Below are 26,873 nucleotides of genomic sequence, written 5' to 3'. Positions count from 1 at the left end.
TTATATCTTGGGTGGTGGGACGTTCTTCATGGCGAGGTACATAATGGTTGTCTGTCTGTCTCCTATTGCGATGTTAGTAGCCACTGGCATCCCATGCTTAGAGCCTGCCATTCATTAGAAGTTGCAAAATTGTGGTATTGCCATTCTGTTGTTTCTTCCTCATTTATTTGCTGGAATACTACTATAAAGAAAACCTTTGCCTCTCTACTATTTTTAATTGTTTATTTATAGAGATTCACATACCATACAATTCACCTATCTGAAGCATGCAATTTAGTGCTTTTTAGTATTTTCGTAGAGTTGCGCATCAATCACCACAATTAATTTTAGAACACTTCATTAACCTCGAAAAAAATCCTACTCACCTTCGCTGTCACCCCGCAAACCTGGCAGCCCTAAGCAATCGCTAATCTAATTTCTGTCTCTAGACTTACTGTTCTGGACGTTTCAAATAATACGTGGTCATTTGTAACCAAGTTCTTTCACTTAGTATAATGTTTTCAATATCCATTGATGTTGTAGCATGTATCAGAACTTTATTCCTTTTTATGGCCAAATAATATTCCACTGTATGGATGTACTGCATTTTGTTTATCCATTCATCAGTTGATAGACATTTGGGTTGCTTCCACTTTTTGGCTATCAGGAATAATGCTGCTGTGAACATTTTTGTACCAGTTTCTGTGTGAGCTTAATGTTTTCATTTTTCTTGGATATTTACCTGGAAGTGTCATTGCTGGGTCAAATGGTAACTCTAAGTTTAACCGTTTAAGAAACTGCCAGGCTGTTTCCTAAATCAGCTACACAATTTGACATTCCTGTCAGCAGTATAAGAGGGTTCCAGTTTCTCCAACATTGGTTATCTGTCTTTTTTATTATAGCCCTCCTAGTGGGTGTGAAGTGTCTGATTGTGGTTTTGATTTGCATTTCCTTGATGAGTAATGATGTTGAGCATCTTTTCATATGCTTATTGGCTGTTTTTCTATCTTTGGAGAACCATCTATCTATCTATCTATCTATCTATCTATATTTCCTTGACCTAATTTTTAATTGAATATATGTCTTTTTATTATTGAGTTGTAATAATTCTTTGTATGTTCTAGATAGAAGTCTCTTGTCAGAAGTATGATTTGTAAAATTTTCTCCCATTCAGGGTTGTCTTTGTACTGTCTTGATATCTTGGTGTTCTTTGAAGCATAAAAGTTTTACATTTTTGATGATGTCCAGCTTGTTTTTTCTTTTGTTGCTTGCACTTTTGGTGTTTTATCTAGGAAACTGTTGCCTAATCCAAGGTCCTGAAGATTTGTGTGTATGTTTTATTCTGAGTTTTATAATCTTAACTCTTACATTTAGGTCTTTGATTCATTTTGAGTTAATTTTTGTATATGTTGTCATCTGCTCTTTGGTTACCCAGGATCAGTGCTTGATTTTTTTTCCCATTTATTTACCATTTATCATAATAAGTCACTGGTTCCCTAATCATCCTATGATATTGTAGTTTGGTGGGGTTTCTTGTCATTATGTATGTATGCTTAGATTTCATCATGAGTTTGTATTATAATAAAAATAATTACATTTTTAAAAATGTGTGTACTGTGACACATGTATGCAATAGAGAGAGAAAAGTGCTTTTGTGGTTTGTTTTTTTCTTTTTTTAACCTTGTTTCTTATCCGGTTGTCACATCCTAAATTTTCTTCCACCCAATTGTCTTCCAGAAACATGCCAAAGGCCAGGATTTGTTTGATCAGATTGTGTACCACTTGGACCTGGTGGAAACAGATTACTTTGGCCTCCAGTTCCTTGACTCTGCCCAGGTTGCGGTATGTATGCCTTTGATTCCTTACAGGATGGATTGGCTTTTCATGCTAATCACAGATCCACAGTTGCTAGAAATTGGTAGAGAAAAACAGGAGTAAAACTGTGATATTGTTGCAGTAAGGAGCATTGGGAGGGAGGTGCTGGCACCCACGTGAGATGATGCATCCGTGGTGCCCCACCCTGGAGATGGCCAGTACCTGCGAAAGGAAGAGGAAGATGTGTTCCCGTTACACATGGGGATGCACTAGGGGAACCTTTCCAAGCATAGGGATGCAGTATGGGCACATCTCTAGAGTAGGTAGAGAGAAGAAATATCCTTATAGGAATTCTTTTAAGGATGCTGCTTGTATTTAACCAGCAGAAGAGGCTGTGCTACCCTCCCCTTCTGGACTCTTGCCAGGTGTAGCAAGCAGGTGCTGTGAACACAGCTGAATTGCAGCCGGGCTTAGTGGGCTCAGGGGCTGGGCAGTCGGAGCGGGTCTTGGCATTGCTCGAGAACCATCTTGCAGGCTCCAGCAGGTTGCGTTAGGTCATCAAAGACTTCCCCCGCTTTGCCTGAGACAGAACTGTGTGCAGTGGAGGTGCTCAAGTACATGAACTCGACACAGCTCAGAACCACTCTTTCATTTATTTTAATTTCTGTATTTATTTTATAACTGACCTACAGTACTATGTTAGTTTCTGTTACACAATGTAGTAATTCAGTATTTCTGTACATTTCTAAATGATCGCCCTGAAAGCCTATTTACGACCCATCACCGTACAGAGATATTACCTTATTACTGACTGTATTCTCCACACTGTACATTTCATACCTGTGACTCACTTATTTTGCAACTACTAGATGTTTGTGTGTCTTAATCTCTCTCACCTATTTCTATCTCCCTCCTTCCCCCCGGCAACCACCTGTTTGTTCTCTGTATCTGTAACTCTGTTTCTGTTTTGTAATGTTTGTTCATTTGTTCTGTTTCTTAGATTCCACATATAAGTGATATCATACCATGTTTGTCTTTCACTATCTGACTTATTTTACTTAGCATAATACCCTCTAAGTCCCTCCATGTTGTCACAAATGGCAAGATTTCATTATTTTTTTATGCATGAGTAATATTCCATTGCGTATATATTATAGATACCACATCTTCTTTATCCATTCATCTATTGATGGGCACTTGGGTTGCTTCCATATCTTGGCTATTGTAAATAACAGTGCAACGAACATAGGGGTGCATATATCTTTTCTAATTAGTGTTTTTTTCCTTTGGATAAATATCTAGGAGTGGAAGTGCTGGATCATATAGTAGTTCTATTTTTAGTTTTTTGAGGAACCTCCATACTGTTTTCCATAGTGGCTGCATCAATTTACATTCCTACCAACAGTGCATGAGGGTTTCCTTTTCTCCACATCCTCGCCAATACTTGTTATTTGTTGTGTTTTTGATAATAGCCATTCTGACAGGTGTGAGGTGATAGATACCTCGTTGTGGTTTAGATTTGCATTTTCCTGATGGTTAGTGATATTGAGCATCTTCTCATGTTTCTGTTGGCCATCTGTATGTCTTCTTTGGGAAAGTGTCTATTCAGATCCTCTGCCCATTTTTAAATAGGATTGTTTGGGTTTTTTGATGTTGAGTTGTATGAGGTCTTTGTGTATTTTGGATATTAACCCCTTATCAGATGTATCATTTGCAAAGATTTTCTCCTGGTCAGTAGGCGGCATTTTCATTTTGCTGATAGTTGTCTTCACTGTGCAAAAGCTTTTTAGTTTGGTGTAGTCCCATTTGTTTATTTTTGCTTTTGTTTCCCTTGCCTGAGGAGACATATACAAAAAATACTACTAAGACTACTGTCAAAGAGCATACTGCCTATGTTTTCTTCTAGAAGTTTTATGGTTTCAGGTCTTACATTTAGGTCTTTTATCTATTTTGAATTTATTTTTGTGCATAGTGTGAGGTAGAAGTCCAATTTGATTCTTCTGCATGTAGCTGTCCAGATCTCCCAACACCATTTATTGAAGAGACTGTCTTTGCCACATTGTATATTCTTGCCTCCTTTGTCATTGATTAATTGATCATATAAATGTGGGTTCATTTCTGGGCTCTCTATTCTGTTCCATTGACCTATGTGTCTGTACCATACTGTTTAGATTACTGTAGCTTTGTAGTATAGCTTGAAATCAGGGAATGTGGTACCTCCAGCTTTGTTCTTTTAAAAAGCAGGAAAGACTTCAGGGTCTCCCTTCCCAACAAAATCTAGCTTTGGGTTTCAAAGAGAACTTATTCAGGAATCTAAAAGTATTTATTAAGTGCCTGTTATGCACTGGGTCCTGTTCCAAGCAGTGGATAATGCAGTGGATGTATGTAATACCTATGCAACATGACTGGTGGTAATAAGTGTTAAGAAAAATAAAGCAGAGTGAGGTGTTAGACAAAGTAAAGGGAGGGTGAGGGAATAGACAGAGTAAGGGGCAGTGCTATCTTAGACAGAGTATGAAAGGGTAAGTTCCCTGGTAGGAGATGTTTGAGCTGAGACCTGGAGCTCCTCATCTGTGGCTAAGCCTTTCTACCTGAAAGACACTTTTTAGAGACTTCCGGGGGGCTACCCATGACGGTTGTAAGGAGATGCTCAAAGTCGATGCCTGGAAATTGGGTCTGCCTGAGATGGTTACTGTGATGCTCAGTCTGCAGTGATAACGGTGGAGCCAGGACTTAAGTGTGCCCAGGCTACAGTGCCTGCTGGGCAGACACTCCCCTCTGCTCCCACTGGATGCCCCCTCTACACCACTGACTTCCTCTCCACCTTCAGGACCTCCTGTCTGCTGACAGCCCACTACCCCACCCCCCTGACTGTTGCCACGAACACCCCAACTGCCTTCTTGAGTTTGTGGTCCTGATTCCTTCCTGTGAGCCGGAGACTCTCACTCTGGCCACTGTGGCCCTGGGGAGGGCAGACCAGCTTTTCCCTGTCCCCTCCCCCATGCAGTTGTGCTTCCTTTGAGGTTGGACTGCCCAGTGCTGTGCCCTCTGACCTCAGCACTCTCCTTCCCATCCTTCAAGGCCTCTGGTGCCTGTTTTTCTCTTCCCTGGGCAACCTCAGAACTCAAATTGCTGACCCCTCTAAACATTCCAGACATGGTTTCCTCTCACTGAAGCTTCAGTTGAGTAAACCTCACACAGATGCACTTCTGGTCCTGTCACCACTCCAAGATCCGGAATTCTGTCATTTCTCATCCTATGACAACGTCCCATGATCGCATCCTTCCAGTTCTTCTACATGTGGCCTTGGCCCACGACAACTCCTCCTACTCTGTCCTTCCTCCCGGCCTGGCGAAGCTCAGCTGTCTCACCTGTGTCCCCTCTTGCCCTTTGATTTTCCTGCTCCCCTGACTGTCCCCTGGCCTCCCTTTGACATGCATGCAGGCCCATATGCTTCCTCTGCTGCTTCTCCCGGGCTGCCAGGCGTTGCTGGAGAGCCACGGGCTGTGCGTTTTGGCACCAGCACAAATCACAGATCACAGGTTCAGCAGAGTCCAAGCCCCCGAGCTGTTCTTGGAGCCTCATTAACCCCCCGTGGACTCTGGGGGTTAATCCCAACTCTGGAATGCCCCAGGGTTCCCCTCTGACTCTGGATCACAGGCCCGTAGTCCAGTTCCCACAAAGACTGGTCTCATGGTTGGCCTTGCCACCTACTGGGAAGACCGAGTCATTTAGCTGAAACACCTTGAGTTTTCTTCCCTGCATCTCAAAGTTTCTTTTTTCTCTCTGTCCATCCTTTTTACTACTTTAAGGGAGTTTGCCTGTTTCTCCAGCATTTACTCACTACACCTGCATCAGAGTTCCATTTCCGGTTGCTTCCTGGGTGCTGAGTTTAGAGTCCTCCTTGCTGTCCCCAGCATCTGACACTTGCCAGCCCTCCTCATCCCGGAAACTCTTCTCTGTTCTGCCTTCTCCTGTTGTCCTAACATGTGTGGTATCTTTGGCTTCAGATTGTTTATGGCCCTGGACTGAGTCAGACCTGGACCTTACTCTTGGTTCTGCCCCAACTCATTTGATGGGCTTTAGATAAGCCACCTTTTCTCCCTTGGGCTCAGTTTCCTCATCTGTAAAATGAGCTTCTTTTATTTATTTACTTATTTTTGGCTGTGTTGGTTCTTCATTGCTGCGCGGGCTTTCTCTAGTTGCGGCGAGTGGGGGCTACTCTTCGTTGCAGTGCGCGGGCTTCTCATTGCGGTGTCTTCTCTTGAAGAGCCCGGGCTCTAGGCCTGCGGGCTTCAGTAGTTGTGGCTCGCAGGCTCTAGAGCTCAGGCTTAGTACTTGTGGTGCACAGGCTTAGTTGCTCTGCAGCACGTGGGATCTTCCAAGACCAGGGATTGAACCTGTGTCCCCTGCATTGACAGGTGGATTCTTAACCACTGTGCCAGCAGGGAAGCGCCTGTTTTTTTTCTTTTGACCACCCCAGGCAGCATGTGTAATCTTAGTTCCCCGACCAAGGATCAAACCCGCGCCCCCTGCAGTGGAAGCGTGGAGTCTTAACCACTGGACTGCCAGGAAAATCCCTAAAATGGGGTTCTTGGACCTGTTCTCCCAAGAGCTCTTCTAGTTCTAATGTCCAGTGATTCTGAGTCTAAAGAAGAGGCAGGCGTGTCTGCCCCACAAATCTTCTCTAGTCGGGGAGAAGGTACCTGTTATTTCTTCCATTAGAGCCAAGTACCTGTTGTTCTGGTGGCGTGTCGTCATCCCCAGGCGACTGCTTTCCAGCCACACGGGTTCCCAGAAAGCCGAGAATGTGACTCCACTATGAAAGGCTCTGCTGTGAGCCTCTGCTCACTTGGCTGCCGGGCTTTCCCATCCGCTGGTGCCCTGGCCCTGTGCAGCGGGAGGGATGTTCATGGTGAGATCCAGGCGTCCTTCCCAGGCCATACACCTGCAGATGCTCAGATTCTGCAGGTGCTAAAGCCTTTCAAGCATGCAGCTCTGTGAATATGATGCGCTTTTCTTCCCCACGAGAGCAGGCGTAGGGTCCTCATCTGCCGAACTCTGAGGATCCTAGAGATGTGGGGCAGCGACAGCTCCCAGGCCTCCTCTGCTCATCGGTTTGATATCTAAGCTGGGCTCATTGTAGGCTGGGTCTGGTACTGCCCGCACCTTGCTTGTGCTGGTTCCCCTCCCGGGACACCCTTTCTCATCCCGTTTAAACTTCTGGCCATCGTTCAAGACCACCTCTGATGACAGCCCTTCGTGCAGCGTGTCCTCAACTCCCAAAATGTTTTTCCTCCTCTATGTAAACCTGAGCTTATTTTGCCCTCCCTGGCAGTTTGCTCATTTGGCCTCAGGGTCATTATGTGTGTATATGAACAAACCTTTCTGATTAGATCCTAAGACTTAGGTCCTCCTCTTCTTAACTTGGTGACTATTGGTGACAAAGGCATACAAGCTAGAACTTTTGTCCTTAGCCCCAGAAGGGACCTTAGGAGCCATTTGTCAAATGTCTCCATCTCTGGTGGTGAAACCAAAGTCCTTAGACCTTGGCAAGTCACTTAGCGAGTAGCGCAGCTTGTGTGCGAACCCAGATTTTCCGATTTCGGGTTTTAAGTGTTCTTTTCGGTACGTTGTACTCTGGAGCCTCAGTTTTCCTAACCCCAAGGTGAATGTAGTAACATCCATCTCAGAGGGAAATTGAAGGACTCGGTGAGTTAATGGAAGAGAAAGGGTTTTGTAATCCAGCATGGGTGTGGGTCTCACTTCTTCCCAGCTGGGCAGGCCAGGGGGGACCAGACGTCATCACGGCCCCCAGAGCTGATGCCCTGAGGTTAGCTGGAACCTCAAGGTTGCCCTGTCCGTGGGAGAGACCTTAGCGATTTAGATGAGACCTCTGGGAAAGTTCGCTGAGCCAATGATTTTTCCCAAAGGCCTGGGACAAAGCATTTGGTGGCAGGTGTGATAGATGGGGGCTCAGAAGGGAGCGGTCCACTTGGCCATTGGCTTATTGCCCCATAATTGAGGCTCCTGCAAGGAATGACATCCCCACCCAGCCCCTGATATGCAAATCAGAAGGCTGGGGGTTCCAGGGCTCTTGGCTGTCTGCATCCCCAGCTTATATTCCCAGCTTGCTGCAGAGAGCCAAGCCTGGTTTCCATAGTGCACAGCCCAGCCCTGAAGCAAGGTCAAAGTCTACTGGCATCGCCTATTTTTAGCAGTTGGGGCTGGGGCCTCCTCTTTCCCTTTTCCATATCAAAGCAGGAAAGCCACCCAGGAACCCACTCTGTAGCTCTCACTGTGGCACAGCTCAAAGCAGGGGCAGGGGTTCTATTTTTACATATCAAAGCTTTCTTCCGAGAGCCCAGGGCTCTGGCCTGCACCCACCCAGCTTTCTTAGACTGTTCTGGTAGGTGCTGTTTACTGAGTTTCTACTCTGATGAGCTCTGAGGCAGGTATCAAACTAAAGACATTATATAACTCTTGTTTAACATTCAGCATTGATCTGTAAAGCTGGCCATGAAGCAGACCCATTTCACAGATGAGGAAGCTGAGGCTCACTAGAAACCTTGTAAAGATTAAAGTAAGGGGCAGAGCCGGGATTCAGAACCTGGTCTCTCATTCCAAAGGCCAGCACTTTCCACTGGGTTATGCTGATTCCATTACACAAGGGAACATCACACCCACCCACACACAGCCACACTCGTTTAAAGAAAACATTCAGTCAGTAGCCATTCAGCAAACTTTGACTTGGAGCTTACTCAGTGGCAAGCTCTGTGGTGCAGAGGTAGGCTGGACAGTGTCCCCACCTGCCACATTCTGGTGAGGGAGACAGACAAGTGGTCCCTTGGAAAACTGGGGGCTCATTTTTTTTTTATGATAAATATAAAATTACCCAATAAAATATCCACCACAGTTAGTGTACTTAAAGTATCTTAGGACTCAGAGTCTTGGAGCAAAAAACCAATCCCAGAATTTCAGTGTTAAGATCCTGAAACCTGGAAAGTTAAGTCTCAGACTATACTGTTCACGGTTACAGACTGTACTGTTCGTTGCCCTCCCGTCTGTGAGCCCGGAGGCTGTGTTGCGGATGAGGTGATCAGGGTATCAGAGGGGAAGGGTGAACATGGGGTGGGCCGCAGCCACAGAGGATGAGAGGACTTTGCCAGGCAGAGGAGTGGCAGGGATTTGGGGCTGGGGTAACTGTAGCCCCACCAAGCAGAAGTCTCCGTCCCCATCTCGGGGTGGGCGTTCTACAGGGTAGGTGTAGCCATCCTCAGTCCCTTCCAAAGCCCCTCCCAGCGTGAAAAGGGAGCATTTCATGGTGGTCCGTTTTGCAGCAAGGAATTCAGAAAAGGTGGTTTTGGGCCTTTGTCTCAGACTTGTGAGCTGTTTTTCATCTGGTTTTTGCAGCACGGAATCGGGTAGATGGGTGATTAGAGGCCCAGGGCTGTGAGGGGAGGTTGACACACAGACACGGTGACTGCTGGAAGGACTCCGTGGACGCCAGAGGGACTGTTGTGGCTTCATCCTGATGGATGCCTGGAATGTCATCACATTTGCCACTTGTGTGGACACTGCCGGCGCTCCTACCATTTCAGATGTATGTGGGGTTAGGGTTGGAGAGCATAAACACTAGTAGTGGTAGGGAGGGAGACGCAAGAGGGAAGGGATATGGGAACATAAGTATATATATAAGTGATTCATTTTGTTGTAAAGCAGAAACTAACACACCATTGTAAAGCAATTATACTCCAATAAAGATGTTAAAAACAAACAAACAAAAAAACACTAGTAGTGGGACATGTTACTGTCAGAGAAAACATCTTAAACCCTTCCTTTCATTTGAACAGTTCATTACAGTTGCCATGGACACTGAGTTGATTCTTGTGTTAGGGGACCGCTCAGTGCACAGATGAGGAAGCTGAGGGGATGGGGTGGGGGGCTTGCTCCTGGCCACATGCCAGGCAAGTGGCAGGGCTGGGACTTGAACTCTGATCTCCTGCCTCCTTCTCGAAGACGTGTGCAACAGCTCAAGAAATGCCTCAGGCCTCCCAGCAGCCTGCTTCTGAATGTTAGCAGAGCAAGTGTTTTCCTGTCCATGTGCAGGTATTGGCGCTGAATGGGAAGCTATTGATAAAGGGAAGGGGTCTCTGCAATTGATTTAAATGAATCCCCAAGGAAAGCTCGAGTAGCTGGCGTGAATGGGTTGGCAGGGCTTCATGCTGAATGAGGACGAGGAGAGATCCCTCCGGTAGGCAGAGAAGGTATGTCCTGGTGGGGTGTGATGCGGAGCCCCAGAGCACCGGATGCCGACACAGCCTGAGTTAGAATCCTGCCTCATTAGTGCTGTGATCCAGGGTACCTTGAGTCCTCTCCACGGCCACCTTCCTCTGCTCGAAGCCTGAGAAAGGGATGGATGTGACATAACATAAGGGGTGTTTTTTCCAACACTACAAGCAATGGATTCTGATACTGTCTGCCTGAAGACAGTGTCGGATTAAGGGCTCAGTCCCTCAGACTCCCCACCAACCCCCGCACCGCACATACACACACACTTCAGGTGCTAATCCCAAGTCCACGTTGTCACCTGTGCTTCTGACCTACTAGCTATAGGTAGGAGTTTCCCATGACCCGCTCTGTGGGTTTAATTTACTGGAGCCAGTCACAGAAATCAGGGGGACAGTTTACTTACTAGGTTACCAGTTTATTATACAAGGATGTAACTCGGGAACAGCCAGTTGAAACGGATGCATAGGGCAAGGTATAGGGGGGTGGGGAGGTGTGGAGCTTTCATGCCGCTCCTCCCAAATCTCCGTGTGTTCACCAACCCAGAAGGTCTATGAACCTTGTCCTTTTGGGTTTTTATGGAGGCTGCACTACATAGACATGATTGATTAAATCATCGGCCGTTGGTGATCGATCCAACCTCCAGCCCCTTTCCCCTTCCCAGAGGTCGGGGAGGTGACAGGCGACTGAAAGTTCTAACCCTGTAATCAGTCATGTGTTTGGTTTCCCTGGCAACAAGCCCCATCCTTAGGTGCTTTCCCAAAGTCACCTCATTCACGTAAACTCAGGTATCATTGAAAGGGTTTCATTATGAATGTTAAGACACTTTTACTGCTGTTACCACTTAGGAAATTACAAGGGTTTTAGGAGCTTTGTGCCAGAAACTGACAAAGACCGAATATATACATTTCTTATTATGAGTCACAACATCACACACAATAAGCTCCAAAAGTGTTCATTCTCTTCTTTCTCTTTACATCCTTTGGATATGATTCTCTCTCAGATTCCTTCCAGCGCTAATTTAAATGCAAACTTTTTACAAGACACTTTTTACAAGCCAAGAAAATCTAGAGGTACTAGAAAGCCACTTATGAGTTCCATCACTCAAACGTGATGGCCCAGGGTTGTACAGGCAGAGTTTTTAGACCCTCTTCAACCCCTGAGCTTCTCCTGGCCATTGTGATTCAAGTGCTTCTGTGTAGATTTTAGACAATTAACTTCTATAACCAGCCTTATGTATGTTCTAATTCTAGAACTGATGTACTATCAGAACAGATGGGCTTTGCCAGATCATCTCACATCTCGATTTATGGGAAGGGTTTTGCCAGATGGACTTGGATGAGAAATTCAGATCAGAAACCACCTAATACCTGTTAGAGTGTTTGAGTTAAATGTCTTGCCCTTTGAACTCAGCAAGGCACCTGTCTGTTTCCGGTGACTGGTTTAATGGTCTGTTAAGAGGGCTGGAGCCATTTGCCTTGGCCTCTGCCGACAGGCGGCCTGGCTGTACTTAGCCGAATGTAGGTGAACATCCAAGACAGGTCCTGCTGCTGCTGAATAGGGCTTCAAGCCAAGTATAGGATATAATTTATTAAATGCCACATTGGGCCTGAGTGCCCCCAGCGTCTTCAAGTCGCAGGGTGGTCTTATGGGATTAAGCATGAGTGATCCGAGTCTGGTCAGCTCCTACAGCTAAGAAGAAAAGTCGGGTCATTTTGAACTGGTTGGATACAAGATAGATTTTATCATCTCTTATTTTAGGCTTGTGACTGGATTTTTTAGCACCTCTGATGCAGATGAGCAAACCTGATCTGAACACCACAGGGTCAAGGAGCTCTTTAAATGGAGCCGTTTCTGATTCTTTTCCCGGCTTTGTGAGCCCCAGACTTTTCACAGGCCTCAATCCTGGCGGGTCCTGCTCTGGGCAGGGCTCTGTGGCTGGTGGCTAGGTGGGAAGGATGGAGGCCAGCACTCATGGATAAGGGGGCTTCTTTTTTTTTAGATTTTTTTTTTTTTTTTTTTGATGCAGACCATTTTTAAAGTCTTCATTGAATTTGTTACAATATTGCTTATGTTTTGGGATTTTTTTGGCCACAAGGCACGTGGGATCTTATCTCCCCGACCAGGGATTGAACCCACACCCCTGCATTGGAAGGTGAAGTCTTAACCACTGGACCGCCAGGGAAGTCCCTGATAGGGGGGCTTCTTTAGCAGTGTGGTCAGAGGGAAAGGCGTCTGCTGTCCAGGTGGAGCATCTAGCCATGATCTGCCTGTCAGTTAACACGGGTTGTAGACATCTGGCTAATAAACCCTGAAATTGCTTGAGATTTCAGACAGCAGTTTTCAGAAGGGCTCGTGGATATTTCAAGATCCCCAGGATCATTATTAGGACATATTCTTGGGTAGGAGAGGATGCAGGAAAACTTCAACACTAAATATTTAATGGGATACTGGGAGCCTTTAAAAAACACTAAGGATCCGAGATTCTGTTTAATGATCTTGGGTGGGACCTGGGCATTTGTGATTGAAACACACAGCCAGGGTTGAAAACCACAGCTGAGGAAACGACACAGGTTGGGCCTGGATCAAGATTAGAGTTTGACAGTAGAGGGAGAGCAACAGTGGGCTGAAGTTCGTTCTATTCCAAATACAATAAGGAGACTTGAGAAGGGAAAGAGATGGGACAAGCTCCTTTAATCTCTGAGCCTCTGGGGCTAATAAGATTAGAAGGCTGGTTGCAGGGAGAACTTTTCTTGCCTGCTAAGGATAAATTGATTTGAAAGTGAGGCAAAGAACAGGTTTAGCCAAGCCATTAGCATGATACTTACTTTGGCAGGAAAGTAAATATTATGTTTGTATCAAGTCTTTATCTGTCCTCCCAGGGGCTAAAGTTCAGCATTTCCAGCTTGGTTGAGGGCAGCAGTGAGACTGAATTCTAATGATACAAATTGATCATCAGAAACTGCCCGATAGGCAAGTGATGAATGAATGATGGGAGTTGGCAACCCAGCCCACCTCCCCGCACCGTGAAAATAATATTCCCATTCAAAGGAAAAAAACTATGCAGAGAATTAAAAAAGAAAAACAGTAGACGTCATTCCCAGTCCCACATTCAGAAATAACCTCTATAAATTCTTCTAGACATGTTGATAGGAAATAATAATTTTCCATAAAGGGATCCCACCTGCCTTTTTTTTTCCATCTCACATTGTGCCGTGGATCTCTTGCCACGTCAATAAATATAGGCCTAAATAGATTTAAAGGCTGAATAGTATTTCATTATATGGAGGAGCCATTGTTTTAATCCATCTTTGTTGATGGACATTTAGGTCATTTTCCATTCAAAGCTATGAACAGTGAGATAAAGCATCCTGTCCATAAGCCTTTGAGATAGGCATCCGGCTATGGGGATCCAGTGCTTTGATCACACAGTTGCCTAGCTGGGGAGTGGGGTTGACAGAGCCCACGGTCTCCCATTGTACTACTCCCAGCTTATGGTATTATAATTCATCTCTTATTTGCTCCTGTGTTTCCTCATCCCCCTCCTCCCACACAGTCAGAGTGGGCTCTTTGGTGAGGGGTAGAGTGCACGGTACTCAGTCCCACCCTTTCTCATTATTAGAATGTGCAGAGTTTAGATTGCTTCTGAAAGTCTCTTGACGGTCAGCAGAATGGCCTCGGATTTTGAACAGCTAGTGAGAAACCTGCTGCGGGCTGTGTTGTTCCAACATCCTAACAGCGATGTTCCACGTGCATGGGATTTACGTAAAGGGATGGGAAGGTCTCTATTTGCCTCATTTAAAAAATTACGTTGAACATTTATTTCTCAAGCATCTGATAAGGGCTGGCTGGGTGCCAGGCTCTGTGTTTGGCACAGGAAACTCAGAGATGATTGAGTGCGTGGTCCCTGCCCTTCGAGGCTCCTGTTCACCTGGAGAGGCTCGCAGTTTCATGTTCCTAAATGTTGCTTTCCATGGAAGTCAGGCTCCTGAGGCTCTTCAGGACTGTAGTGTCAACAACTTGGATGTTATAGAGGAACGTTTATATGAGGGAAATGGTTTTGCAGTTTCCTTGGATGGATGAGACTGAAGTGGTGTTTCTGGTGAAAACTAGAGGAAGTTGAAATGCCTTCATGGGCCAGAGCAGAATTCTCTCAGGCAAATCCCCTCCTGTCTTTCCATCTTCAGTGCGGGTCATTTAAAGGGTCATGAATTTTGGTTTTAAATTTTAGAGTTTAGGGCGACAGAATGCCAAGACCTGTGTATGAGCAGAGATTTTCGACGGCGGGGCTTGTAGTCATTACTAGATTAACGGAGACTTGGTTGTAACTTGAGAAAACTCAGAAGGAAAAGGCAGTTGGTGGCTCCGCTGACTAGAAGGGACTTTATAGATCAGTGAGGTAAAGGGTGTTAGGTTATTTTAGGCACCTCTTTGGAAAGCTAACTCTCCCCAGGAGAAATGCTCTTGATGCGTATAAGCACAGATATTTGTTCTTTTTTTTAATTGAAGTATAGTTTATTTATAATGTTGTGTTTCAGGTGTACAGCAAAGTGATTCAGTTATATATATATTTTTTCAGATTATTTTCCATTATAGGTTGTTACAAAATATTGAATATGGTTCCCTGTGCTATACAGTGACTCTTTGTTGCTTATCTAGTTTATGTATAGTAGTTTGCATCTGTAGTTTAATCCCAAACTCCTAATTTATCCCTCTCCCCTTCCCCCTTTGGTAACCATAAGTTTGTTTTCTATTTTTGTGAGTCTGTTTCCATTTTGTATATAGATTCATTTGTATTATTTTTTAGATTCCACATATAAGTGATATCATGTAATATTTGTCTTTCTGTGACTTACTTCACTTAGTATGATAATCTCTAGGTCCATCCATGCTGCTGCAAATGGCAATATTTCATTCTTTTTTATGGCTGAATAATAGTCTGTTATACACACACACACACACACACACACACACACACATATCTTCTTAAACCAGTCATCTGCTGATGGGCACTTGGCTTGGCTATTATAAATAGTGCTGCTATGAACATTGAGGTGTGTGTATCTTTTCGAATTAATGTTTTCAGTGTTTTTGGATATATACCCAGGAGTAGAATTGCTGGATCAAATGGTTCTATTTTTCATTTTTTAAGGGACCTCCGTATTGTTCTCCATAGTGGCTGCTCCAATTTACCTTCCCACCAGCAGTGTATAAGGGTTCACTTTTCCCTTATCCTCTCCAGCATTTATTATTTGTAGACCTTTTGTTGATGCCCATTCTGACCCGTGTGAGGTGATACCTTGTTGTGGTTTTGATTTGTATTTGTGTCATAATTAGTGATGTTGAGCATCTTTTCATGTAGCACAGGTATTTTTATACCATTCCAAGCTGTTTGCAGATCCCCAGCCTAAGAGCTCATGATCTGGTACAATCCCTGGTTTTAATTACTAAGAGTTGTAGGGCAGGGTAACTCCAAGCGACTGTGTAATCTTACTGATGAACTATTCCTAAGAAAAACTTTTTTTCTTTCTTTCAGCACTGGCTGGATCATTCCAAACCCATAAAAAAGCAGATGAAAAGTAAGTAAGCAGAATTTAGTTTACTACCTTCTTTTATCAGAGAGTAAACTCCTTTGCCAATGTTTTGAGGTATTACATTTTCATTAGAACTTGGGAGCATTTTCAAATGGATTCAATTTTAAGGATGAATTTTAATTTCCTAAGGCTGGCTAAATATTAGAGTTTAAAATTTGAATAAGAGTTTTTAGTAGGTGTTGAAAAACAGACTAAGCCCTCATTTGAAATCAGACACTTCTCCCAGTGAGGACTGATAGATATGCTGTTCAGAAACATGACTTTATACCTGTGACATTCGTTTTCTCGTGAGTTATGAAGTAGATTCAGAGAATGGGAGAGCAGGAAGGATCTTTGACAGTCTGGTCCAGCTCTCTGATTTTATAGTTGTGGTAACCAGATTTCTTCAGTGTGGTTTATGTATGAGTAATTTTTTTTAATTCAATACTTTTAAGGTTTTTTTACCGTAGGTTTTTTTTTTTTTTTTTTTTTTTTTTTGTGGTACGCGGGCCTCTCACTGTTATGGCCTCTCCCATTCTCCCGTTGCGGAGCACAGGCTCCGGACGCGCAGGCTCAGCGGCCATGGCTCACGGGCCCAGCCTCTCTGCAGCATGTGGGATCTTCCCGGACCGGGGCACGAACCCGTGTCCCCTGCATCGGCACGCGGACTCTCAACCACTGCGCCACCAGGGAAGCCCTACCGTAGTATTTTTAGATTACAGAACACTTGACTGTTTATGTGTCACTTTCCTTTAGCCCACTTAGTATTTTGTTAAAAGTTAGTATCACTTTGGGTGAATCAGAGGTGAAAGTAAAAGGTTAGCTCTTAGTAATTCATCTAGATGATGACGGTTTTTTTCCAGAATGAGATTACTAGCTAAACTATCTTTTGTCAAAACCGAAGTCCATTTTAGTTTTCCAAACTAGTATTGAAAAGAACTTACTAGCTTTGTATGTTCTGTTGTTACCTCCCAGAGTCCGTGGTGGATATGTTAATATATTTAACATGTTTTTCCTTTTGTCCATTCTGTGATCTTCAAAATTGGGGAAAAACATCTTGAACCTTCCATCTCCAAATGCTTAGTTGGACCTGCTTATGCTTTGCACTTTCGAGTTAAATATTATTCTTCAGAACCGAACAACCTTCGTGAAGAGTTTACAAGGTAGGACAAGATGCAAAACAAGGTCCTCCTACCCACCCACACCTCGTAGCACCTGCCTTACCTACAATCCACGGGTCTTCTAAACTGTGGGTTTGCCGCCTCTTTCATCTGCTGTCTTTATATTCTGAGCAACTGTTATTAGCACTTTGTGTGTGCTTATCTCTGTATTCTGTTGAAAATCCACACTTTGCTTGACTGGACCTTTTTCATAGTGAATCAAAATTTTAAAATTTATTTTCTTGTCACGTTCCTATTTTGTTGGACCTTGGGTAAATTGGCTAGTTGGTCTATGGCACTTTAATTTTGTCTCAGATACAAAAAGAGAAGGCAGATATTAGAAGAGCATCTCTGCCTCCAAAATTGCCACCTTATTTTTTTAAGCAACTGCAAAATATTCCCTTGATGGTTATAATATCAAAGTTGTTAGAATTCCATCACGGTATCTTTCCGCCCCACCGAATTTCTTTTATAGTGCACCTGCCCTTGCCTGTCTCTTAGACTTCAGAAATAGCGTCAAAGCAAAAGAGGCTTAAAGAACATTTTACGTGTGGACTTTCCCTCCAGCCACCCTTCTATCAGTGAGATTCTCTACTCAGCCTTCTGCTGTTTTTGATGTCCCCAGAATCTCCTTGTCATTGTCTGTGATGGACAGTTGTGGTGACATGTAAGCTTCTGGGTGATCCATGGTGGTGGCCGCTGGCTTGGAGGTGACCCCCTAAGTAATACTTTAAAGACCGACTTTATTGCCATGTCCCCCATGGGAGCGGCCTGGGGGCTTCTGTGGTTAGGTTTTCCTATAGGAATTGGAAGTTCTGGCCACGTCAGCGTTGTGTCCTCCTTGATGTGGGTACTCAGTTTAATGGTGGTTGAGCACTTCTCAGAAGTACTAACATTCTGGAATGTACTAGAACCTTCACCACCACCCACATGTCTGCGTCACCCACATTGTCCTATATCCATTCCACAGAGAGTGACCGTGTGCATTGTTTTCAAAGTTCAAACAAATTACATTATCCTAGTGTTTCTCTTTAGAGTCCTTTATGAAGTGTGCTGCTTCTAGCTGTCATCAGAGCCAGTGATTCTTAACCAGGGTTTGTGAATCAGAAACACCTGGGAGGCTTTTGAACAAATCAGATTCCTGGGGACCACTCTTGTGTGTAAGCTTCTCATTCTGTAGGTATGGAGTGGAGCGTGGGCAGCTTTCGTTTTTACAAAGCACTGTAAGTGGTTCTGATGCCCACATCCTCCTGGTAAAAAGAATACTTACTTAATCTTTTACTTAAGTGAACTGTACTTGTGTTATTTGCTGCCTTCCTCCCCATTTTCCATTACCCCTGTGACCAGCTGCCATCCAATTCCAGGACTTTGTTTCGCGCGCGCGTGTGTGTGTATGTGTGTGTGTGTGTGCGCACGTGTACTTTGTTTTTTCAAAGGCAGAGTCTGCAGTTAAACTGCATCAGAAAAAAAGCCTCCAGTGGTTGCTAACTACAGTCAGCTGTAAATTTTTTGATACAATCAGCTGCAGCCTTTCTGGAATCTGCTGGTGGGCAGGCTGAGGGCCCAATGCAGTGGCTCTACCCTGCCTGTTGGATTGGACACGTTGCATGCTGCGTGTGAGCCCTGCGTGCGTGTGCATGTGTGTGTGTGTGTCTCTCTCTCTCCTGGAGCCCCAAGGGCGTGTGGAGGTGTCATTGGACTGTGCAGTGCTCCATGTTCCATCCTCCAAGTATCTTGCGAATTCCTACATGCGCTCATTCCTAGCTAGATTCTGGGATGCCTTCCTAGAGACAGGAGGAGATGCTTCCACCCAAGTTCTCATTTGATTTGGACTCCCTTTTTACAATGCAGAATTCCGGGCTGTGTGTGGGGTGGGATTTGTGATGGGAAGTTGGGGACTGGAAGCGGCTGGGGAAGAGTTACCCTCTTTTGACTTTTGTATATGTTTGTCAGGTACCTGTTTGTTTTACAACTCAGGCATGACATTCTTTCAGGAAAGTAAGTATGTTTTTGTTCTAACTCTTAACTCAGGGTAGATCATAGTATATTTTCTAAATAGTTCACCGTGTGTGTTTGTTTTTTAACTCTTTACGCTTGTTCCCTTTTCAAAATTCAAAAAAAGTACACCAGGCATTGTAAAGTGAGTCTGATACTTGGATCACAGTCATGATCACAGTCAACATCATCTTATTTCACGTGATTACTATATGGCTTGAAGCATTTCCAAGAGCATTTAATATCTTAAGTGATGTGTATCCGGGAATAAGTCTCTCCCTGATCACATCACTGCCCCATTCATAACGGCTTTTGTCATATTTGTAAGCAAGATACGTTATTAGTATGTATACACTGACAAGTTTTTGGACCATCCAAAAGTCTCACTCATCACCATCTGCATTTAAGTAATGTAAAGAGGTTATGTTCTGATTCTAGTAGAAAGAGGTTTAGACATCTCATCTCATTTCCTTTTCCTCTCTTAAAAATGGTCTTTAAACACTAGGCCTCTGGCTATACAACGATTGTTGAGTGCAAGAACCACTGGCACTGAAATGGTTGGTTTCACAGGCAGTATGTATTTTAAGGGTATGGGATTTCAGCAGTCATACCTTTTACAGTTGTGTCATTTTTCACCAGCCATGTTGACTATTTTCCGTTACATGAAAAACTAAGATACACTGAATCTAAAAAGCAATACCTGCTATTACTGACAGGAATACATTTTGATTTTGAATATAATCTGAAGGAGATTCAAAATGTGATTTCCGAATTTGGAAGCTCTCTTAGAACATGTGCTATGAGAATCCTAGTGGAATGTACACTATAGAACAAGTAGATTGTACAGTGTATACATTTGCCTTATTCAGCCATGCAATACAGATCTTTGATTGTGTGTGTGTTTCTCTCTCTCTCTCTCTCCATACTGTGCTTCTCATACTAAGAGCCTCTTAACTGGTGATTGTCTTTGGTCTGGAAAAACATTAATGGCGATGCCTCTCATTTGTACAGTACTTTGCAGTTTACGTGCACGTCAGCCTGATTTACTGCATTCCTAGCAGAATGGTGTTCTGGCGGCCCCAGCGTTGCCTCTACCAGCTGGCCGTCTGTGGGCAGGACACTTGAACACTCATTTCTGAGGTGGGAATGGGGAGGACAGGCAAGCCCCATCCTAGGGGTTGACACACTTGATGCATTGACCAAATTGGATAGTAAACATATATGAAAAGGCTTTGAAAACTATGAAGTGCTATGCCAATGTGTGTCATCATTATTTTTCTAACTAAATTTGTAATAGTAAATATGAACGAGATCACTGGATTTATAGTAATACACCTCTGTGGCGGTGCCTCAGTTATTCGATTGCTTGAGTGTATCCAGCTGTCCTGGCCATCTTAGATATGGTTTCTGTTTATTTGTAACACTATGACCTCGTTTCAAGAAAGAGTGAAGGCAGCTTCAAAAGATGCATGTACTAGACCAAGATAAAATAAGTTTAAAAATAATAAGGGAAAGGGAAGGCTTTTCATTCAGTTTCCCAAACTTCCCAGTTCTTGCCAGATTCAGTAAAATTGCCCACTCTACTTAGAGTTGAGAGGAACTATACGTAGATGGGGTTATTTCACCATATGATGAGAGCTGACTTTGGGAAACAGGGAGTGTAAGTCAGCTTGTTCGCATTTTTTAATGTAGAAACCACCGAGAACAAAAATCATTATCTGAATATCACTACCTTCTGAGAAATGATGTTACTGACATTTTATATAGTTATGAATATTAAAGTTCGTATTTACAGTTAATTTCTTTTCTTTTTTTCCCTTCCAAGGTTGAAATGCCCATATGAGACAGCTGTGGAGTTAGCCGCTCTCTGCCTACAAGGTACATTATTCCTTAGTGGTAATTAGCATTTTAAAGTTGTTGCTTTTCATTTCAACAAATGAGGGTCTCCTGTGTACCAGGCACAGTGCTCTGCTTTGGTCTCCGTCCCCAAGTAGCTTTCGGTCCCATGAGGGCCTCGTGGCCGGATCACATACTCCGTGTGTACGTACAGAGTACACTGTGGTTCCTTCAGGAAGAGAGACCTGCAGGAGGCTTGGAAGGTGGAGGCCTGTCGGGGGAAGGGTAGATGGAGATGAACAGAGGAACCAAGGCACAAAGTAGAAAAGTGTGGAGAGGCACTAGCAGTTGATTGGTGTCAGAGGGCCAAGTTCAAGAACCTGGAGCGGCGGGTGACCTTGACCCCATTTAAAGTGCATGAACTTCGTGCTGTCTTTGAAGACACGGCGTCTTTGAAGCCTCTTGAGCGGGAGGCAGACCTGGCCAGACGTGCATTTTAGAAAGGCCACAGTGACTGTGATGGGGAGAAGGGATGGGGGCAAGACCAAGACTGGGGCTGGGGGTGAAGTGAGGAGGTGTAGCTGTGACAAAACGAAACTAAGGCTGGGGGTTAAACACACACCCCAAAATAGCATCAGCGGTACAAGGAGAAGGACCTGGTCATTAGGCTCAGTGTTGAGAGAGGAGACAGAGATGACTCATAGGCTGCTACCAAGGATGGGAGATGGTGACAGTGAATGGTTAGAAGAAGAGTTGGGCTCCAGTGGGGGGACATTTGTGTAGGGTCTCTTGGCTGAGAGGGACCAGTGGGGCCTCTGGGAGCTTCTTGAGTCTGTAGAGATCTGGCTCCACCAGACAGGTCAGGCTGGAAGCACTCACAGGGGAGAGTCATCAGCATGTGGGTGGGAATTGGATGGTAAGAGGGTTGCCTGTCTCTCAACGTTGACTGTTCCCTCTGTCTGATGCACTGGTGGATTTTTAGTTTAACATGCACAAGAAACACTTGTTAAAGTTGCCAGCACTAATTAAAAGGATACTAACGTGTAACTGCATATAAGGAATTTCATCAGCACGTCGGATAGACATATATTGCGGACTCGTTTATCAGGGCTTCTATGGGATAATGAATTATGATGTATTCATTTATAACTACTAACTATTTTTGAGTGCCATAGTAAGATTTGGCTTCTGACTTTTGTATTTACCAAGTTTTAAAAGTTGATCTAAGTCTTTTCAAATTATAAAATCAGTACAGGCTTATTATAGAATATCAGGACAACAATCAGACAAGCAGAAGGAAGAAAGTAACCTACGGTCCTACCCACAGACAAGCAGAGTTTCTGTCTATGAGTTTGAGTTTTAAAAATGTAGTTCTGATCAGACTCATACACAAATTTTTTGGTATGATTTTCTACTTGGTAATTTTAGTACATATATTCTTTCTGTCATGCTTGTACTTATAAAGAAGGTTTTTAGTGACCAGGTTACTCCCATTCCCTGATACTTCCATTCCTTAGTCACCTTTACTGCTTATTTTTTTCATTTATATATATATATATATATATATATATTTACATCTTTATTGGAGTATAATTGCTTTACATTGTTTTGTTACTTGCTGCTGTATAACAAAGTGAATCAGCTATATGTATACATATATCCCCATATCCCCTCCCTCTTGCGTCTCCCTCCCACCCTCCCTATCCCAGCCCTCTAGGTGGTCACAGAGCACCGAACTGATCTCCCTGTGCTATGCAGCTGCTTCCCACTAGCTATTTTACATTTGGTAGTGTATATATGTCCATGCTATTCTTTCACTTCGTCCCAGCTTACCCTTCCACCCCCAACCCTGCCCCATGTCCTCAAGTCCATTCTCTACGTCTGCATCTTTATTCCTGTCCTGCCCCTAGGTTCTTCAGAACCTTTTTTTTTTTAGATTCCATATATATATGCGTTAGCATGCTATATTCGTTTTTCTCTTTCTGACGTACTTCACTGTGTATGACAGACTCTAGGTCCATCTACCACTTTAGTGCTTATTATCTAGTGGAGACTTGGCATATAATAGGTGCTCAGTAAGTGCAGAATGAAATTGAAGAGCCCCCCCCCCGCAATGGACTTTGGCTGAAGGGCAGTCTGCCCATGTGGTCTGAAGGTACTTGTGTTGGAGGTAACCGTCTGTGCTAAATACAATGCTAAGTGCTTCACATCCATATTTTCCTGATACAGTGGTCCTTATGGTAAGTGCCATAACGATGTGCAGTGGCTTGGGGAACTTGGAAATGGACTGTCCACTTTGACCAATCTGTATTTCACCAGCTTGCCAAGTTGCATCCACCCTAGAGTTTCTGAGCTGCCAGGAGGTCATACTGTCAGGCTTGGTGGCCCAGCAGTAGATGGCAGGGTGTAGTTAATGGGATGAAAGCATCCATGTCAGACCTGGGGCAGTCAGTCCACCTGAGAGGTTCTTCCTAAGGCCATTGGCACACGTCCTAAATGATTAGACGACGATGAGGCACAGATGTCACCACCCTGCCTGCCCCCAAGTGGTGAAGGCATCACCCAGCTCTAGGATAACCATTTGCCTTGCCCTGTAGCCGAGGCAGACAAGAATACCAGCTGTCATTTGAGCCCTTCTTGGAGAAATTACCTATCTGAGTTGGAACCACAACATTAGTGTAATTTAAGATGCAGTCATTATGTCCGGTACAAAGACAAACTGAAGATGTAGACACAGAAATGGGGAAGTTTTTGTCACATTGTCTCTCCATGTCCCCTCCTCCCCCCAGCCCATCAGTAAATGCTTCTAGTTCAGCCGCAAAGAAGCCGGTTTGCCTTGGACTATGATCGCTAAGAGCCTCTGTGGGTTTGCACAGTGAGAGCTTGTGTACTTCTTCCCATGCTTGAGCCTCGAATACGTGTCTTGCTGCAGTTGTCCTTGAATTGATGCCTCATGAGCTGTGATGCAGTGGCCCTGCTTGGAGGCTCTGCTCTTTGAGAACTAATTTTATGGTTGATTTGGAAATTATTTCAGGCACAAAGAAGAAGAAGGGAGGAGAAGAATGGGATAGTCATTTGTTGTGTGTCCATGATCTTGTTTCATCTTTGTCAGTTTCCCTTTTGTGGATAAGGCAACAGAGACCCAGGACAGTGAAGTGACTTGCCCAGGTCACACAGGTAGTATATGGTCAAGTTGGTAGTCAAGCCCTCCTGCCTCTGAGCTGTTTCCACCACGCCCCATACCCTTCACAGCTGGGACCCTGGCTGCAGAGTTCAAAGACTGAGCAAAGTGTCCTCTTGCCGGCAGGTTCTTGGAAGGCAGACAGCAGAGTGTCCCCTTTGCCTGGTCTCGGGGGAACCTCGTCATTGGCTTCTCCCTCCTGTGCTTGATGATGTCAGATGCACAGTTAATCCAGTCTTGTGCAGACACACCAGCAAACACAGGGCTCACTTTGGCCCATGGGTGCAGCGTGGTTCATATCAAGGAGATCTCTTCCCAGACTGCCCTTCTAGCTTTGCTAGGTCCCTAGCTTCAGGGTGACATCTAGGTCAGAGGTCAGTTGTGGCCCCCAGCCTTGGGAGCCCAGCCCTCACCTTTTCTGGGCAAACATGTCACCATCTTCATCTGTGACTTTGCCCAAGGCACCCAGCAGCTGCACGTCCTGACCCAGACCACCTGGTGGTATTAGGGGTGCCGTCCAGTTGAGAGCTGCAGGTGAGGGGCTGCAGTCAGGTGAGGGGACAGTCACTAGGTCCCTGCCCTGTGTCAGACACCGTCTCCTGCAGTCCTCCCACCACCCCTCCGAGTATGGTATTGCCGCTTCCTCTGTGTGGACAGGAACATTTTAACCTCTTCTCCTGCGAGCCAGCTGGAGTCCCTTTCCTGAAAGCTGGGCTCTGGGATTGGGGCTCAGAAGCCACTGGAAAGGGCTGCTGGGTCCATAGTGAGTTGCTGTCCCTGGGGGTGTTTGGTCATTTGCTGGCTGGTCGGTGGGATGTCGTGTTAAGCAGTGATTCTCAGAGTGTGTTCCCTGGGGACATACTGCATCAGCTGCGTCAGCATCCCCTGGGAACTTGTTAGCAATGCAAGTTTTCAGGCCTTATTCCAGACCTATGGATTTAGAACCTCCGGGGATGGGGGCCAGCAATGTGTGTTCGAACGAGCCCTCCAAGCAATTCTGGCACATTCGAAAACCAGTGCTTTTCAAAGTAATGTGAGCACCACCCTCCTGGGGACGTGGTGGGTTTGCTCCAGCAGATCCAGGGTGGGGCCTGCGATTGTGCATGGTGAGCAGGCCCACGCTGCTGGTCTGTGGACCACACTTTGTGCAGCAAGGTATCAGAGGTAATTAGAGTTCATAGCAAACAAGGTATAGAGGAACCCCTGGCGGATTCCTTTTCCTTCTGAGGTCTGCCTCCTGCACTGCAAGGGTCGGGGGGAGTGGAGAGAGTGGGCTTTCTCATTCATGTCCTGGAGGAATGGGCCCCCTGTGTCCTCGGGCCCTGCATTCCCAGGGGCACTGGGCAAGAGCCAGGACCAAGCGGCGGCTTCGGGCTTTTTGCTGGGATCGCCCGCGTGGCCGCTCCTTTCTGCACAGCCGGCTCCCTCCCAGCTTCTGCCTGAGTTGCCGCAGTTGCTCCCGGGGCCTTCTCACCCCCTCCTCCCTCACTCCTCACTCCTTCCTTCTCCCTCCTGCCTGATTTTTTCTCCCTGATTTCTGCCTGTACCAAATTCTTGATTGGTCCTCTCCAGCACTGCAGACTCTGGAGTGCTGTTCAGACCTACCCTTAACGAGAGCCTTGTTACATGGATGTTTCTGGGTGGGTCCCCATTGCCTGCAGTTGCCTTTTATTGCAAATTCAGGCACTACAGTTTTGTGGGGGAAATGTAATCAGGGCCTCCCTGGGCCAGAGAAATAGTCGGGAGAGGGACAGTCATAACTGAGATGATGGTGTATGGCCCAGTGCGGAGCGCATTGGAGTGATTCATGGGAACTCTGAACGTACGTGTGGAGACCGAGTGGGAGTTAAGTCCTCTTGAAAGCGGGGAGTTGGTTATACATGAGGGGGTACCTGTGCTGTTTACAGTCAGGCAAAGTGCCTTTGGACCTGGTGCTGCAATAACCAAAAGCATTCACTGTCTCCTGTTTTCTCCCTTTTATGAAACCTGCAGCCGAGCTTGGGGAGTGCGAGCTTCCAGAACATACACCAGAGCTTGTGTCTGAGTTTCGGTTCATTCCAAATCAGACAGAAGCGATGGAATTTGATATCTTCCAGAGATGGAAAGAGTGCAGGTACCTTGATGCTACCATCTAACATTCTGATGTATGCATTTGGTCATTTGTAAGCATTTGTCAGACTCTTTTATCTCACGGCAGAGGGGCTCTGTTGATGACTATAAAATCGCAGCTCCAGCTCTTCACTTCTTTCCCTCCTGTGCTTCAGTCCTGTTTTTCAAAGGCCCACAGGACATCTCTCTTTCCAGAGATGTACAGTAAAAACCAAGCCATACTCCTGTTTCTTCCTCTGAAGTACAGGGCCTGGTCCCGATTTGCTCGTCGCATAGCCAGGGACGCCATGGCCATCCCGGCCTCCTAACCAAGGCAGAGGGGTGCTGCCTTGACCCACCCGGTCCCATACACCTGGGGCTCTGTCCGTGGCCTGGACTGCTAGGGCAAACCCTTTAGAAATGTGTCCTGGGGTTCCTTCAGGGACACTCATGTTTGAGACCGTGTGTTGTACAGAGTTGTATTTCAGGACACGTGGTCACCACAGCTAAATCCAGCCCTGCCACTTCTCTCTTGCTTTGTCCTCGTTCCTCCCTTAGTCACCCTAGTCTAGCAGTTTTATGCCTGGATAACAGGGCCACCGCCTCTCCTCCCACCCAGCCCATCTTCCCCAAACACTACCTGTGCCCAGTCACTCTTGACTCAGAAACCGAGCATGGTTTCCCGTTGTCCCGCAGCCATTCTGGCTCCTTTGCAGATGGAAGCTGACAGTAGCACATTCTCGTATCCCATTGAAACAACAGCGTAGAAACGGGCGGGCGCGCGTAGAGTCTTGCCCCAGTCCCTGTCACACCCCACCCACGCTCCCTCCTGCACGAAGCCGCTGTGAGCAGCCAGCTGTGTATCCTTCCAGCCTTTCTCCTTTGCGCACGCATGCACAAATCTACACACAGAGTCGTCTCCCTAAGCGTTCGTATTATAAGCCCTGCTCTGTCCTC

The 26,873-nt window shown here is 45.3% G+C and overlaps 1 protein-coding gene across 3 annotated transcripts in view; it reads left to right on the top strand.

Annotated features, from left to right (window-relative positions):
- Positions 1 to 26,873, top strand: part of EPB41L4B (erythrocyte membrane protein band 4.1 like 4B) — a 142,144-nt gene that overhangs the window by 38,952 nt on the left and 76,319 nt on the right. For all 3 annotated transcript variants that reach the window (XM_065879777.1, XM_065879779.1, XM_065879780.1), the window contains exons 2-7: positions 1,717 to 1,821; positions 15,620 to 15,662; positions 16,741 to 16,819; positions 18,770 to 18,814; positions 20,637 to 20,689; positions 25,821 to 25,941. In XM_065879777.1, the coding sequence (XP_065735849.1) occupies positions 1,717 to 1,821; positions 15,620 to 15,662; positions 16,741 to 16,819; positions 18,770 to 18,814; positions 20,637 to 20,689; positions 25,821 to 25,941 (446 nt within the window). The remainder of the gene's footprint in view (positions 1 to 1,716; positions 1,822 to 15,619; positions 15,663 to 16,740; positions 16,820 to 18,769; positions 18,815 to 20,636; positions 20,690 to 25,820; positions 25,942 to 26,873) is intronic.

The sequence above is a fragment of the Phocoena phocoena genome, chromosome 6 (assembly GCF_963924675.1).
Source record: "Phocoena phocoena chromosome 6, mPhoPho1.1, whole genome shotgun sequence".
In the NCBI taxonomy this organism is placed as follows: Eukaryota; Metazoa; Chordata; class Mammalia; order Artiodactyla; family Phocoenidae; genus Phocoena; species Phocoena phocoena.
Note: the sequence above shows the minus strand (reverse complement) of the source record. Positions and strands in the feature narration are given on the sequence as shown.